We start from the raw sequence: 16,165 nt of genomic DNA, 5'->3' as shown, positions 1-16,165 counted from the left end.
CAGATCCTGCTCTGGTCAGATCTTGCTCTCTCAGCAGCTGCAAGTGAGGGTGGGTGGACTGGTTAGTAAGACCATCAAGGGGCTTGACGTGCTGCCTTGGTGAAGTGATGTTGATGGGTCTTCCCTATAGGCCAAATGACGCAACTTAATGACAGCTCTGTGCTGTTGAAGTGTCTGCCGCAAGAGGAGGCATTCGTCACAAGTCATGTTCACTTGTTCCACATTAAAGACCAAGACAAACATTTCTGTGATGTTGTGCATCTATCTACACTGTATCCCCCCCCCCCCCCCCCCCCAAGGAGTTTCTCCAGTATTCTCTTGTGCTGTCAATTGCTGTAAGGTTGGTTGAATTGCACATGATTTAGAGAACAAGGATCTTCACAAGGTCAAGTGCAGCCACATATTACTACTTTGGATTTCATTCCACTTCGATCTGTTGGTAAGGCAGCAAATATCAACTCTTACATTTTAGGAAACATTCATAAATCAAAGCAGAACAATGTACACTATAATGTTAAACAGTTTTCTGACACTGTTTATATGCACTAAATTGCTGAGGGAGAAACTGTCAGCAGCTGTGTGGTCCAGTGGTTAAAGAAAAGGGCCACTAGCCCTGTAAGTTTCATTAAAGCTCCAGGGCAGCTAGGCTTGGTTTTCTTTTTTCCTGTTTAGGTAATTAGTTAAAGTTTAATAAACTGACGCCAAGTGGTGTTAAAGAAAAACACTGTTTCCTGCCTGTTTGTGTCACCACCACATAGTAAAAACATTACAGGTGAGAGGGTCCAGCCACGCTACCAAAACCCACCACTAGAGACATTCTCTCACAACACAAACAGGATACAGGGGCAGCAACGGTGGGAATGGATATTGCTCTGTGATCACTTAATCAAACCAAACGTTAACTTGAAGTTTCAAAAGCATAGCAACACTACAAGAATATTCCTCGCTTGACAGAATATTTCAGACCTTGAATTCATGATGTCACTGGCTGTACTGCAACACCATTATCATCAAGACTGCCCCCTGCTGAAGGCCTCAGTTATGAGGCTCTTTCAACCTATTCCAGGCCAAGGCCTCATTTCAACCACATCCTTAATTATACAATTGCACAATCCAAATCCGTATACAAAGCAGGTCTATAATGGTCTAACAGTCCCATCTGAGGACCACTAGCAAGTACGGAATTGGCAGACTTTACTCTCTAGACCAGGGGACCTGAACTTGCTAGTTCAGTTGACTCATTCAGAACTTGACTAGTCTTGGACTGGGACAGACGCTGCCAGGTCTCCAGGTTTGTTGGTGTGTGTGTGGTCTTGTACCTGCATATGGAGCCCCAGGCGCAGGCTGACCCCCCCCGACTCTCCCCCCTCCCCTGGCTCCGAGGGGTTCAGGTGGCGGGAGAAGCGAGGCAGTCCCACGGTTGGTCGGCTGTCCGGCTGGAACATGTTTGCAGGAGCAGGCATGATAAAGGCATTGGTCACCGAGCCTGTGGGAGAGAGAAGGCGGCACACAGTCAGGGAAATACAGCACAGAGGCATCTAAGAACTTCCAAATAATAAACGAGGATCTTCAAAGAGTCAGAATAAACATATTACATTATTATAGGGTGTTAGGAAAATCACTACTAAAAATTGTTGGTAACTTAGTGTATTTTAGTCCCCTCATGTATTCAAATTGCAGCTAGGCCAGTACCTTAGAATTATTGAGGAAAAACAAAATTCATAACAACCAAATTTAGTAGGTTAACACAAAAATGCTGTTCTAGTGTCCTCATCATTTTATCCGAACTTGAAAATGATGACCCTACAGCACTGTTGTATTACGCTCTATACACAGGTATTATGCTCCAATGGATCTTATTGATCATGCTCAAAGTTAATATGCTGTGTGCAAGGTGTCTCTTATTGTACAAGAGATGTCATCTCATGAGGTCTGCACAAGACCACAGAGCGAGTTAGAAAACGGCCACGCTTTCTGATTAAGAAATTTTGATTTTACAATAGCAACACAAGAATAATGAAGTCATCTTTCCAGCTAATAACTAATACTCCATTTTTGTGTGAAATCAGGTTTAACCTTAAATTTGGGGGTTGAAATCAGGCTATATTGGATTTAGCCTTAAAATCAGACCCTCAATCTGTCTTTGTCATCAGTGATTTGTCTTCATCTCTCGGAGTCTATTTCTCCCTCTTGCTTGTGTATTTTCTGAGTCTGTATTTCACTGTCTCCCCCCCTCCTCCCCCCCCCCATTCTCTCTCTGTGTCCCTAGAGCAAACAAAATATCTGAAATGTGTGCTTGCTTTGACAGAGAGCCTACCAGGTGACTAAAACACTGGGAACATAAAACAGCACTAGATTCTGTGCTTTTAAATTAGATTAGACTCCCGCCCCCCACCACCAGTTGGGGAGAAAGGTGTGCTAACAAGGGGCAAGACTTGATGGGCCGAATGGCCTTTTCTTATGTTCTATGTTCTTAAGGCTGATGCTTGAATTATGACCTTTTCATCTAGTTCCGAATTCAGCCAAGCCCCCGTTTTACCGGGCACGTGGGACGAGATACTGTTTTCACATCGGTAACTTCAAAGCAACTCGTTTAGCTCAGTGTAACACCCTGCTCTTGAAATAATCCGACGAATGTTTTAGAATTGGGACACTGATCACCTTCCACACATATTTAGAGGTTAACTCTTCAATGCACTATATCATTTACACAAACTAACAATGTGACAGGTGTACCAAGATAGGGAAAAAAGACCGACACCTAGCAAAGCAACCTCGGCTCCCCTGACTGCCGGACCCTACACACCACGTAGCTGTGTCTTTACCAGGCGAGCCCAAAGAGAAGTATTTTTTAAAAATAAAAAAGGCTTAGGATCCGCAACATCCAGGAATAAGGCATGGGCTAAGGGGGTTAATTGCTCATAGTTCAAACACTGATTAAGAGCTGGATTTTTGAAGATCTGCACAGATCAGTGATCCTGCATTTCCCTTTCCAGTTACCAAAAGCTAGCTCATTTGTATGCAGAGAAGGGCTGACACTAGCAATGCAGCTGAGCTTGAGTCAAAGCTAACCGCACAAAACTGGAAATACAGATATGTATCTACATCCTTGTGGCAATGGCTTGCTTCTGTGTGTGTGTGTCAGGGGGGAGCTGTTCAGACAGTATATTTATTTCTTCTTGTGGTAATCTGGGCTCCCCGATTACCTCCAACTCAATTACAGATATTGATTCCGCTTTTATTGTGGGGATGTTGAAAACTTCCTCCCAGGAGTTGAATTACACTAATGGCTGTTTCCCTGCTGTTGGACGGTCATAAATTTTGCAGGCCGGGTGCCTCTCTGTTGAGCAGATTACTGAGTAAAGGGGATCCTGCCAAGTCACTGCAGAGATCGGCTGTTTTGAAAATGATGCAATGCCATGGGTCTAGTTCACAATCTGACTTGCAGTGACTCAAAGAACTATTCAAACAGCCTTCATATTTATCATCATCATCACAAATCATGAACAGTCCAAACTGCTTATTATCCTGCATACTTAAATGTGTCGGCCAGAATACAGTGTAAAAGACTGTGTGAAATATAGATGTTATCAATGCACACTACTAATCACCAGGTTACTGGTGATCTCCTGATAAAGCCAGATTCTAAAGAATTTTAGAATCTTGAAACCTGTTTTAAATGGTGTCTTTGCGATCCAAAAGATTTGTTTGATTTAATTCGTACACAGCGACCGGTGCCTGCACATAATTTATCTTGTCTCTTGTTATGTGCCTAACAATCACTGCGGTCAATTAGAACATAAGAAAGTTTACAACCGAGAAGAGGTATTTGGCCCATCTTGCTCATTTGGTTGTTAGTAGCTTATTGATCCCAGAATCTCATCAAGCAGCTTCTTGAAGGATCCCAGGGTGTCAGCTTCAACAACATTGCTGGGGAGTTGGTTCCAGACCCTCACAATTCTCTCTCTATTTTCTGTTCTGAATGCCCTATATCTAATCTCCACCCCTTGTTCTTGTTTCTTTTTTCACGTCGAAAAAGTCCCTTGGGTCGACAGTGTCAATACCTTTTAGAATTTTGAATACTTGAATCAGATCGCCGCGTAGTCTTATCTAACAAGTAATGACTACTGTGTTAGACATGAATCATTCATTTAAAGGTTTACCCTTTGTTGCATTTCATTCATGTATATCATCTTTTTTTTATCTTTGACAAAAAAAATGAACCAAATGGCCTGGAAGAGATGTATTTGAGGTTTGATCAATTCCCATCAGTTTGGGTTTTGAAGTAAATAGCAAAGGGTTATTGTTTTGCTTGAGAAGTCATTCTTAGCTGCACCCTTTTACACTGTGCAGGACAGGTGTGTGGTAATAAGTAATATCCATAACAATGTCGCTTCGAATTACAGTATTTGTTTTTGCCTGATTAGGAGTGGTTCCAATGCAAAATTCTGAAATACATATTTTTTTTAAACATGATATTTTCTGTGTTGAGGTATTTTGATCACAGTTCAGGGACTGCTCTTTTGTTTTAGTTGCTGGCCATGGACCAAGTAAACCAGGCGGATCAGTGTCTTTATAGAAGAGCCAATTCCTCGATTCTGCACAGCTTTCAAAACCTTACCAGAACCCCCCTGCTGACCACAACATCTCAAAGCAGGTGAGCACATGTGCATCATTTATATAGCAAACCACAGTACACATGGTCTGGATTTTGTTGTTTTGTTTTACTTGAGAAGCAGGCACGTGTCTCAGCTAATGCCTTTATCAGTTTAACGTTAACTAACTTGGACTCCCGCCCAGTGCTGCAGTGTAATCCAGTTCCATACCCCAGCTGTGGTATGGCAGGGAGTGGGGTGTGCTGAAGTAAGAGTCTCAACCTGGCCTGCCACAATAACTGATCTCAGCAGCAAAACTCCTTCGTAATCCCATTAGCGTTAATTGCAGTATGGCTATGCTGGAATTATGTTTTAATTACTCTAGAGCTGGAATGCAGGCCTACTCACAGGAGACAAGCTACATTTTTAGAGACGAGGCAAGGTTAATATGCAGACTGAGTTAAACCTCTACATACTCAGCTTTCCACCAGTTTCACCAGGCACCTCATAATAGCATACAACCCCACCACAGCTGTACATAGTTTACAGTTAAATGAAAATTGAACACAAGGTATTTAAGATGTCAAAGTACATTAAAATGACAGCACGAGGGGTAACTTTTTGTGTTCTCAAGATACATGAGCCGGTCGGAAGGAGGTACAGAGAGACACATCTCCATACATCATCAAAATGTGATACTCCCAATAGCTTCTGCTGCATAGAGTTAATACAAAGTTTTGTCACAATGCAAAAACGCAAGTCTGAATGGACAGACAGCCACCCCCCCATATTTCCCCAGAATCTAATACTCTCAATAACGTATGCTACAGTTCATTGCCATTGGCTAAGCAGTTATTCAGATATATGGAAAACCTAAAGCGTGACGTACATACTGTATGTTTCAGTCAACAGCACGCTTTGGCATGGAAAATCATAACTTTCCAACCTAATATAGTACTAGATATCATGTTTTAGTACAAAGTACGAGCAAAAACATGCTCTTTACCAGCACTTTATTAATGACATTTAAGGCTATCTCTGGAAATGACCCTGATTACATTAATGATATGCTTGTACCTTCTGTCCCTGGATGCCAGCTGAGATCTGCTGATGCTGGGCTCCTGGTGACTACAATGATAAAACGCAGCTTGTGTGGTGGAAGAGCCTTTAGTCACTATGCACCTGCATTATGGAACAATCTTCCAATTATAATCTGTAAAGCCGACTCTATAAAAGCATTTAAATCAAAGCTTTATGCTGATGCCTTTTTGTAGACTGGGATGGCCTATTTTAGAATTTTGTTAATATGTATTTTATTTATTTTATTTATTTTTATTTGTTTTGGGATTTTTTTTTATATTTTATTGTATATTATATTATTGTATAGTATATTTATTTGTCATGTGAAGCGCCTTGGTATGCCTTGTCATGAAAGGCGCTATACAAAATACATTTGATTGATTGATTGAAAGAAAAGGGCTACTAGTGCAAGACAAGAAAATGAATTTGAAAACATTGTTTAGCACTCTGTTCTCACCATTACCCTGTACCTTAACACTCCTTTTCTCAGATCTCCAGCACTATCAACAATTATGGTAGAAGAATGCACTCAGAATTGATGGGCCTCATGCTCTTGAAAAGAACACTGAAGCATTTTATTCTCTCTGCACCCGGGGGAAGCGCAGGCGGGGAGCTAAACGCTTGCTGGTCTCCTTCTTGAGGTTTGAGAGAAGTTGCTGTCAGTGGGATTGCGCTCCTGTGTATTTACTCATGTATTTGTGTCCTAGATACACCAGCAAGTAGAACTGGGGTTGCAATTTCTTTTGGAGCAAACTAACTGGTCAAAAAGGCAAGCCAGGGGTCAAATAATGTTTTTGTTAGTATGTTTGATTCACAGTGGTGTACACTTATTCTTTCAGAAACATATGGATGTAAAACACGAAAGCTCATTAAATCCTGTTATTGATTAAAGTCAGTATAAAGCCCCAGTCAAAAGATTTTAATTGCTGTGGAATTAGCGCTAATAAATCTGTTAGGTAACTTTGACTGCTGTTAGATTTACTAAACATCAATAGCATTCCTCTGAAACTTCTTTCCTTAACTCACCAATTTGGTACACTTCAGATTTTTTAAGCCATATGCCCTTTAATGTGTTTTTCTTGTTGCCTTTTTATGAAGCTGGTCCCCTACAGATGGTGAGGCGCTGAGGCCGGGTTACCTTTGTGGTTGACGGTCCTCACGCACTGCTTACTCTGAATGTCCCACAGCCTTACAGTCTCGTCATGGGAGCCCGACAGTAGCAGCGTGCCATCCATGGACACAGACAGACATGTCACCAGGTTCCTGGAGGGACACAGCCAAGTGGAGGAAGGTTAGACGCACGCATGCAAAAGCGCATGCACGCACGTTGGTAAATGAGCACCCCTGCAGTGTCTGCTTTGAGCTCAACGGGGCGCACGCCAGCAGAGTGCACTGCAGCGTGATGAAAAGAAACTGGATTTTCCCTGTGGAATCCCCAGCAAAGATTAGCAACTTCACACAGCCAGGATACGAACCAGTGCTCCTCTGACTACGACTCACCTGCACGACACAGTGTCATGCTTTTACCAGGCGAGCTACTCGGGGACCCCTCAATTGATGAAACTTACCTAGGGTTGAACTTATTTTCCAGAGTATGATTGTTTCCACAAAAAATGGGCTATAAAATAATAAATAAAAGCAGGTAATGCTTCTGATGCACCTCTAACAATTTGCTTCCACAGTTAGGAGAAAAATTGGCTGGAAATCTACAGCTATGGTTGCAAGTTTTGCATCGCCATATAGAATGAACTCATTTAGCTTCAACATATTGAATTACGTACTTTGTAGTTTTCCATACACAATGGAAAACTGAAAAATGTGACATTTCGAAATCTAACATGAAATAATGTACTAACTATTACGGCTATCAGAAGGCTTTTGCAATACCATTTTGTAGTTTCTTTGATTACATGATGTTAAATAAAATATCTAAATTATGTTCATATAACTTTTTTATCCTAAAATTCCAGGTGATGTAAGTTTTGGCCCTGCAGTAAGCACTTCTGGTCAGGCGACAGACTAGTCCAGACAGGCACTTCCAGACTGGTCCCTCATCTACAAGGGTCGGTTTATCAAAACTTAAAATCTGGATAACAGTGATCCGGATTTTGTAATAAAAAAATAAATAATAATAACTATTTTGTGACTGCTTTTATCTGGATCGTTTTTCAGAAAACGTCATGGCTGGATTACATTTATCCAGATTACAAATAATTTCAATTACTATTCTCCAGATTACAAATTCTGAAAAAGCAGACCCAGGGTTCAGCAGCTTGGAAGAGCTGTTGCTTCGGTTCAGCACGTGAAGAGAGGGCTCGCAGGGTTAGGGTTGGGGTTGGGGTTGATTAAGGTTAGAGTTGGTGTTTGGATTGATTAAGGTTAAGGTTGGGGTTGATTAAGGTTAGGGTTGGGGTTGATAAAGGTTAGGGTTGGGGTTGATTAAGGTTAGGGTTGGGGTTGATTAAGGTTAGGGTTACTGTTGGTAAACGGGCTGCAGCACTGAGGTGACATTCCATCTGGACTTAAAATAAGAAGGGGGATAACACTGATCAAAATAAACACAAAAACAATGTAAGCAACATCAAACTGGAATGATCAGTGGGTTACCTGTGTCCCTTGAACACCTGATTCCCCTCCCGGTCAGTCTGAAAGCTCTCGTCTCGCTGGAGATTCTAAAAAAGCAACAGAAATGAAGAAATCTTAATACAAAGCAGATGGCGAAAGCCAAGGCAGAATTAGTGGGGGTTTTTCTGGCTCTTCAAAGCTCCAATAGGGTTAGTAGCTCGGGTTTAGGCAGGAATCTGATTTATGTATTTCCTGCACTATGGTACGAAAGTTGCAGTACGTTTTCAGTCGCCGAAGGCATTGTGACTACTGAACAGTTTGTTGAGTAGTTTTTTGGAGCATGGATCGGTACCCCTGTGTACTGGAATACCGCACTGCCTTTTATCAGCTGAGCAGAGTATGGGCCATACACTGTTCATTTATCACTGAATCAGAAATGGCAGCTGCTGTTCTGTCTCAGTGTTTGAGCGAGATCCAAGATGCTAATTCTCTGAAAATGAATCCACAAAAGACAGAGGTGCTGTTGGTTTGCTCCAGGCACAGTTTGGCTAAATCTCCTTGTATTAATATTCCTTTTGATGGTAATTTTTTGAATCTCTCCAAGCGTGTGAAAAATCTGGGAGTTATCATGGATTCTGAATTGGGTCTGGATGCCCACATTAGTTCAGTAGTTAAGATGTCTTACTTTCAGCTGCGTGATATAGCTAAATTGAGACCAATCTTGTCTGGCAAAGATGCTGAAATGTTGGTGTATGCTTTTGTGATGTCTAGATTGGACTACTGTAATGCCCTGTTTCTCTACATTATAGAGGCTCCAACTTCTTCCGAACGCAGCAGCTAGAGTGCTCACTAGCACGCGTCGCTCGCAGCACATCACTCCTGTTCTCAAGTCGCTGCACAGGCTTCCTATTAAATTCAGGATTGAATTTAAGATCCTTACTTATAAAGCCTTCATGAATCTGGGCCTTTGTATCTGCAGGATCTGATTGTACCTTATACTCCCAGTCGCACTCTACGGTCAGCAAATGCTGATCTTTTGGTCATCCCTCGCAGTCACTTAAAATCAGGAGGAGGACGAGCTTTTAGTTGTTGCGCGCTCCGTCTCTGGAACTCTACTCCAAGTGATATCAGAGGTGCAGCTACAATGCAATCTTTCAAGGTCAGGTTTAAAGACGTATCTGTTTTCACATGCTTACTGTTAGACTGGGTTATTAGCCATTTGTTTTTGGGTCTTGCTGTGGGTGAAGACTGCTACAAAGAGAAAATTGTATTGCACTATATTGTTCTGTATGTAGTGTAAGTGCTGGAAAGGCAGGCATTGCATTGCATTCTACCCTTCCTCACTCAGAGCCTTTTCACATGCAAGTCATGCTTTGTGGAGCTCAGAGCTGCATGTTCAACCAGACGCTGACAGCAAGAGAAACAATGTAATTCAAAGGCAATGTTGTGTACACCTCTTAACGCGACACCTCTGGAGGGCAAAGCCTATAGTGCACTTTAAGCTGCTACCCTCAAGTGCAAGAAAAATTAATGATCATTTTCCATTTTAAATATACACAAATAATTATTTGATATAAACAGAAAGGCTGTGCAATCATAAATTATTTTTCCCCCCTGAGGCTGAACTGTAATTTTCTTTCAGTTTCCACTGAATAAATCCAACACAGACATGCATGTGATGTTATGGGGTTTTTTTTTCCCCCACAAGGTGCATTGTTTGTGAATCACCCTGCATTGTACTTCAATTCCACCGTTTAGTGTCGTTAAATAACCTGCCTGATCAAATCAAAATGGTCAGCTAAGCTAGTTAGCCTTTAAATGACCCCTTCCGCCACCAAGCCTAAATCTGGTTGTCCTGAAGGTGTCAGAACTGAGATGAAGACACACGCACAAGTCTCTGACGCTGATCAATAATCCACTGGCACTGCAAGCTAATGCTCTTCAACATCACCAGGGACAAGGTGACCCCGCAGAGTGGACGCAACCAGTAAGAAAATCAAAGATGTGTACCAAACCCTATGACAACAGCTCAAGAGTGTACTGTCTCTATGCAGCTGGAAAGTCAGAAGTCCTCAATATGGTAGCTATATTAGGTCAGAATTCAATGTCTTGGGCATTTAACATGTTGGGTTTATACAACCCTGCAAATATGAAGTCACTCTCTGAAAGGTCCCCTTTTCTAGTGATCATCTTTTTCTAAATGCATTCGTGCCACATGAAATAGTGCCGTGTGTCAGAGGTGCACAGCCAAGAGTCACTCTAAAGCAGTGACCCAGGACTGCGCCACTGTAGTCCTTCCTTGTTGAAGTACGTACAGAGCGTTGCATTACATTGTTCAAAATGAACCTAGTTGTTCAGTTAAGGACCTGATTGGAAGACGTGCATGGTTGGGAGCAGACTGAGCGAGCCTCAAGTGGGCATTCCTGCTCTGTAGCAAAGTGTCCCGTGCCAGCTGATCTCCTTACCGTTCCACACAGAGCGACCTGGAAGATGTTGCCGTCACTGCCGCCACAGAACATCGAGTATTCACAGGGGTCGAAGGTGACGGACATGATCCCCACATCGAAGAGCACAGACAGCAGGATCTCCCCTGAGGAGATTTCCCAAAGCTAGAGAGGTGGAGAGAGAGGCGGGGGATTAATCACAGACATGCATCCTAGGAGCTTGTGTACACTGTGTGACAGCTCAGTGGGTCTGATAAAAAGGGATGTTTAAAAATCAATGCAGGATTAATTCCACACTCCAGATTACCAACGTTCCTGCATCCTCAATGCTATACGCAGTCACCACGGGTGCATGATGTCCCATAAATCATGCATCATGGGTAGAATTGTGATTAATGGTTTTCAGGTGTGAAATGTCTAAGCCAAGAGGAATTAATTCAGATTGATGTGCAGATAATCAGGGAGGGAGCAGCCGTTTGATTTAACAGAGAACACCCTTATCTGCACTATATACCGTAGTGTGCAAATTTATTAGAACACCTTAAAATCTGTCATTTATATGCTTTATATAGCTACCTGTACGAAAACTTCAATTTTCAGTTAATAATCCGTGGTATGAAACAATAGTGCTTTAAATCAGGCATCTTAAACGGTAAAACGTACAAGACTTTTTGTTTGTGGCTGGGTGTTCCTTTTCTCTTACTATTTTAAATGAATTGCATGTGTGGCCCATTAAAGTCATCAATTAAAATTAGACCATCACTAATTTGTCGATTTTGATACTTTTCCAAGATTGTCAGTTTGTGGTTTGATTTGCACAACAAAACCAAACAGAAGCAATGGGGTGGTCTAACAACTGTAAACACTACTGTAAGATATCGTAGACTAATGTCATCCTGTATAAAATATTTAAACTACAGTAGACTCTCGCTAATCTGAACCAGCTGGACCCCCCCCCCATTTGTGATTTATTCAGAGTTACTGATCACAAGCTGTATTGTACTCTAAATTCCTTGTCAAGTTTTTGATAATGATGTTGAATTAAAAAAATCAACAATAATCCATTGACACAGTTGGAAATGGTTTGTAAACTTGTCATTATGATGCCGAAACTTTGTTTCTCCAGCTGTTATTGGCATATGAATATAAGAACATACGTTTTGCAATGAGAAGAGACTGTGTGGCCCGTCACATTTTAAGCACAACACTTGCGCCCTACAAAAGGGTATCTAATTTAATAGGACTGAATCTAACTGTAATGTTCCCAGTGTTTTAAATGCTTTACCTGGTAGGCTATTACATGCATTTATAACTGTAAAATACTGCTTCCTATCTTCTGTTATACATTTTTACTTAGCTTCCATTTACTCTCTGAGTGCATTTCACTATGGTAGCATGCTTCAAAATACAGGTTTGGGACTGTTAGGGTTTGGCTTCTCCAGTCTACTGCATTTACTCAAAGCAGAACTGCATACAGGTGTTAAACTCCACTCAAAACTGCACAATGCTACTGCTGTACAGGAAACACAACTCGACTCATAACAGAAGACCAGATACTGTATGCTCATATATATCACTGAATCAGTCACCTTGGGTTATATTTCTTTAGGATACTTCAACACTAAACTCTCCAGTAAAGTGAGTGCTCAGAGTAAGTAAGACCGAATGAATGCTGGGCAAGTAATTCAATTTATACAACTGAATTAGCTGTGGGGAAATAGCTTTTTGAGATGCAGCTGGAAGAAATGGCAATTTATAAACATCAATGCATTCATACAAATAAAACAATTACCATAATCAGAACAATAAAATCACTCCGGAATAAATATCACTGCTGTGTTTGAATCGCAAATCCAGAGAGGAGATTTAAATCCAGGCAACACTACTCTTTAAACTATGAAGTTATAGAGATGGCCTTTACATTAAGAAAATCAGCATGATGCTTCATCACCAGAATGATAAGTAACAGCTCCAATGTTCTGTTTTTAATTTAGTTTTCTCTGGTTTAAAAATAAATAATAAAATTAAGAACAAGGATCGGAAAGCTTTGCTGTAAATCACTTATTTGCCATTGGTTTGTAGATTTAAAAATCAATAATTTAAAAAGTCTGCTAATTGCATGATTACTAGACAACCAAAAACACACAAACACATTTCTTCAAGACTACCTATAACAGCTGTCTGCTTGATTAGGATTACATTTTAATTATGGCTTTCCTTACAGCACCTCATAACAAAAATACTACATAACAACTAAGATAATATACAATTAATTAATGCCAAGACTGACACCAAAAAACATCAGTATTCTTCATCACAGTTTGATTTATTTGGTACTTTTTAAGGCTGCTATAATGCTGGTCTTTCATGTCGTCAGATTTTGAATTTCCTGAATTGCTGTCAAGGTTTGGTCACCTCACTGCAAAAAAAAATTTAATTTAAAAAAACTACATCACTGAACTTGAGAACGTACCAAAAACTAGGCTGATTCCAGGATGTAATAGTCAGCTATGAGGACAGGTTAAAAAAAAAATGAAATCTCTTCAGTCTAGAAAAAAAAAAAAGAGGGGATTTAATTGAAATTTAATTGCAAACAGTGTGCCAAGAAGAGACAAGCCTTGCCAAGCCTCTTCTTGTGCCCAAACTTTTCCATGTACTGTGTTTCACATGGTTGTGTGAGTGGAGTTTGGTGCTGACAGGGCAAGGACATAGAGCTAAAATCAGAGACCATTAGTGAAGACTGTCTGTCTCCCTGCTCCCCAGCCACCCTGCTGTAGAAACCCACTGTGTCAGCAAGGCAAGACTCACTGCCTAGGCTGATCAGTGATCAGATCAGTGGAGATGTGCTGGGGAGGGAGGGGGGGATGTGCAATTAGCCACTGCTCTGGGACTCAATAGGGCTAAAGCAGCAGCAGCCTGGGCACCCAGTAAAGGAATGGTAAAGAAGGCATCATCTCTAAATCTGTCTGAAACTCTTTACTGTAAGTAGTATAGACTGCAACCCAACAGTCCCATCATCAATTCACTCCCACCACTGGCTGTGAAGAAAAGCTCTCATGGCTCCTGACTGTAGCTTGTGACTTTGTCCGTCACTGTTCCTGAGAAATTCACAAGCAGGAAACTCTAACGCTCAAAAGTCAGATAGACTTAATATGGGAGCAATAAAACTCAGAAGCTCTCGGAATGATTGCACCATACAATAGTAAGGGTATTGAACAGGACTGTGGGCATAGCAGCTTTAAAAGTTGATGAAAAGTATGGCTCCTCTTTCCTACACATTCCCTCATTCAGAGGTGGATGGCAGGAACACAAAGCTATTTGCACAGTGTAAATAAAACATTTCTCCAAGCGCAGGTGGGATAAAAACAGCAGACAGGCGATAAGTAAACAGCAGTCAGGAGGAGGACAGAAATCAAGAATGCGCAGTCCCCCTGGGAAACGAGTCCCCTCTCCCTCCCAGAGCATTAAAAACACACACAAAAATAAAATAAAATAAAATAAATAAAACCGTGACGGAAATGATCTTTTTACCTTGAATTTTCACAAAAGCTCTTGGGAGGGAGTCCTCAGATGAATGAATGTTTCCAACTAGAAAGGTGTAGCTGAAATCAACAGCTGTAAAAATAGGAGATGTGCCTCAGAAGAGCGACTGTCAGGAGGGATAGAGCCCAAGCCTCAGAACCAGGATCACTGGCTCATGCACTACTATGTGTATTATGTTGCATTCAAAATCCTGTCTCAATAAATCAACACATACTGTAAAGAAACACGTTGAAGCAGACAAACACTTCGGCTTACATCTGCTTCAGTGCGTTTTACACTACAAATCATTGGGGAGTCATTATTTTGAGAGAGACACATTGTTAATAAACCATGTTGATCCATTCCGTTTCAAGACACTTTGCTGTTTGTGCGCTACATTTTAAAACTGCTTGGAATTTGTTTTTAAACCATTTAATAATGTTCTACAGTGCCATTTATATTAATGGATTACAATCACAAGTGCACTTCCGTTCATCTGAAACCACAACTTCACAATGACTTTGTGATCACGCCGGCTATGCTACCCCCAATGGAAACAAATTTTACTTGAAGCATTGGCTCCATTACTTTTTTAAAGAAGAAATTAATAATAATAATATAATAATAATAATAATAATAATAATAATAATAATAATACTGCTGCTGCTGCCTGGGTCTGAATCCACACTGTACCAATTCTATTTATGTACCTCCATTTTATTTAGTGGTTCTGGGTCTCGTTGCACCAATATTAAGTAAAATCTGCCTTCACCTGCCATAAACAATCTGTGCTCGACCGGTTCCTAGCAGCCGACTGATCCTCCAGCTTCCCTGGAGAATCCCAAGTGTTGGGACTAAGTGCCTTTCTCATTCCATTCAAATAACGAGACCGTTCAAATCTGCCAGCCACACCTACTGCCTCATATGCTGCTGACTTTTTGAAATTCAGAAGTTAAAAGCATCCTTATGCTGTTAAAGTAAAAAATAAATAAACCAATACATAGCTGTCCTGCATCAAAAGTTTGTACTGCTATACACTTTGAGATACTAGACAGAAAATGTATAAATATTCAAACACCAACAGCCATTTCTGTTGCAAAGTAAGCAATATCCTTCCCATGTTTTCAGGCTAACTGGAGAAAGTTGTTGCTCGGGCAACTCTTAGAGCTAATTGATAGTAAAGCTACACAAGAGAATTCCTGCTCACACGGCAATCTGTCAAGCACAGCCCAGGAGCTTTCAGGAAACAAAGGAACATGTTATTAAGAAGAGCTGAACAGTCTAAGAAGGGTGATTCATTTGGGTGCAGAAAGTCTGGTGACAGACTGGCTCCAGTTAACTGAAGCAGCAGTGAGTTCTCTCCCCCTGCCAGCCTCACTTACACCCCCACACCCCACCCCCTCTGTACACTGCATTCCCTGTAGACATGTCAGTCAAACTGACACACACACTGCATCCAAAGAGGAAAGCTGTAGTGTCCCCCAAACACTTGGGTGGGAAAAAAAGAGCCGAGTACCCAAGATTAACAAAATCTGTGCAAAAACATTTCGCATATAAAATGTAGTATAAAATAACTTACATTACACCTTTACAGGGCTGACCCTTTTTCATAACAAAATATTAAAAATGACCTTTCTTCTAAGATGTTATCTCTCCTCAGGGGTTGCTGAAAAGCCCTATCATTCTGCATTGGCACTGAATCAGGCACAGCCCAGCAGGGTGGTAACTTTGTTTGAGTCGCTGTACACTGAAATAGCATTGCTTACACCCCCTCACCAGATCAATTTCCTCTCCAAAATCACATTTCTCAGGGCTAGATTTACACAACCTTTATCAGCAGTCTAATCGTTTAATTAGCTCCGAGCGGGATGAGAAAGCCCCCTCGAAATGGCTTCTTGATTGCTCGGCACACTCTGTGTTATGCCAAAGAATCAGGCATGAGGAACGGCACCCCATGAC

The 16,165-nt window shown here is 41.2% G+C and overlaps 1 protein-coding gene across 1 annotated transcript in view; it reads right to left on the bottom strand.

Annotated features, from left to right (window-relative positions):
* LOC121301163 (WD repeat-containing protein 18-like) overlaps positions 1 to 16,165 on the bottom strand; it is a 30,060-nt gene that overhangs the window by 4,376 nt on the left and 9,519 nt on the right. The window contains exons 2-5 of the mRNA XM_041230301.1: positions 10,706 to 10,849; positions 8,283 to 8,347; positions 6,814 to 6,938; positions 1,320 to 1,486 (exon numbers count right to left, since the gene is read on the bottom strand). Of these exons, the coding sequence (XP_041086235.1) occupies positions 1,320 to 1,486; positions 6,814 to 6,938; positions 8,283 to 8,347; positions 10,706 to 10,849 (501 nt within the window). The remainder of the gene's footprint in view (positions 1 to 1,319; positions 1,487 to 6,813; positions 6,939 to 8,282; positions 8,348 to 10,705; positions 10,850 to 16,165) is intronic.

Source organism: Polyodon spathula, chromosome 27 (assembly GCF_017654505.1).
Source record: "Polyodon spathula isolate WHYD16114869_AA chromosome 27, ASM1765450v1, whole genome shotgun sequence".
Lineage (NCBI taxonomy): Eukaryota > Metazoa > Chordata > Actinopteri > Acipenseriformes > Polyodontidae > Polyodon > Polyodon spathula.
The sequence above is the reverse complement of the archived record's forward strand: the minus strand, read 5'-3'. Positions and strand labels throughout refer to the sequence as shown.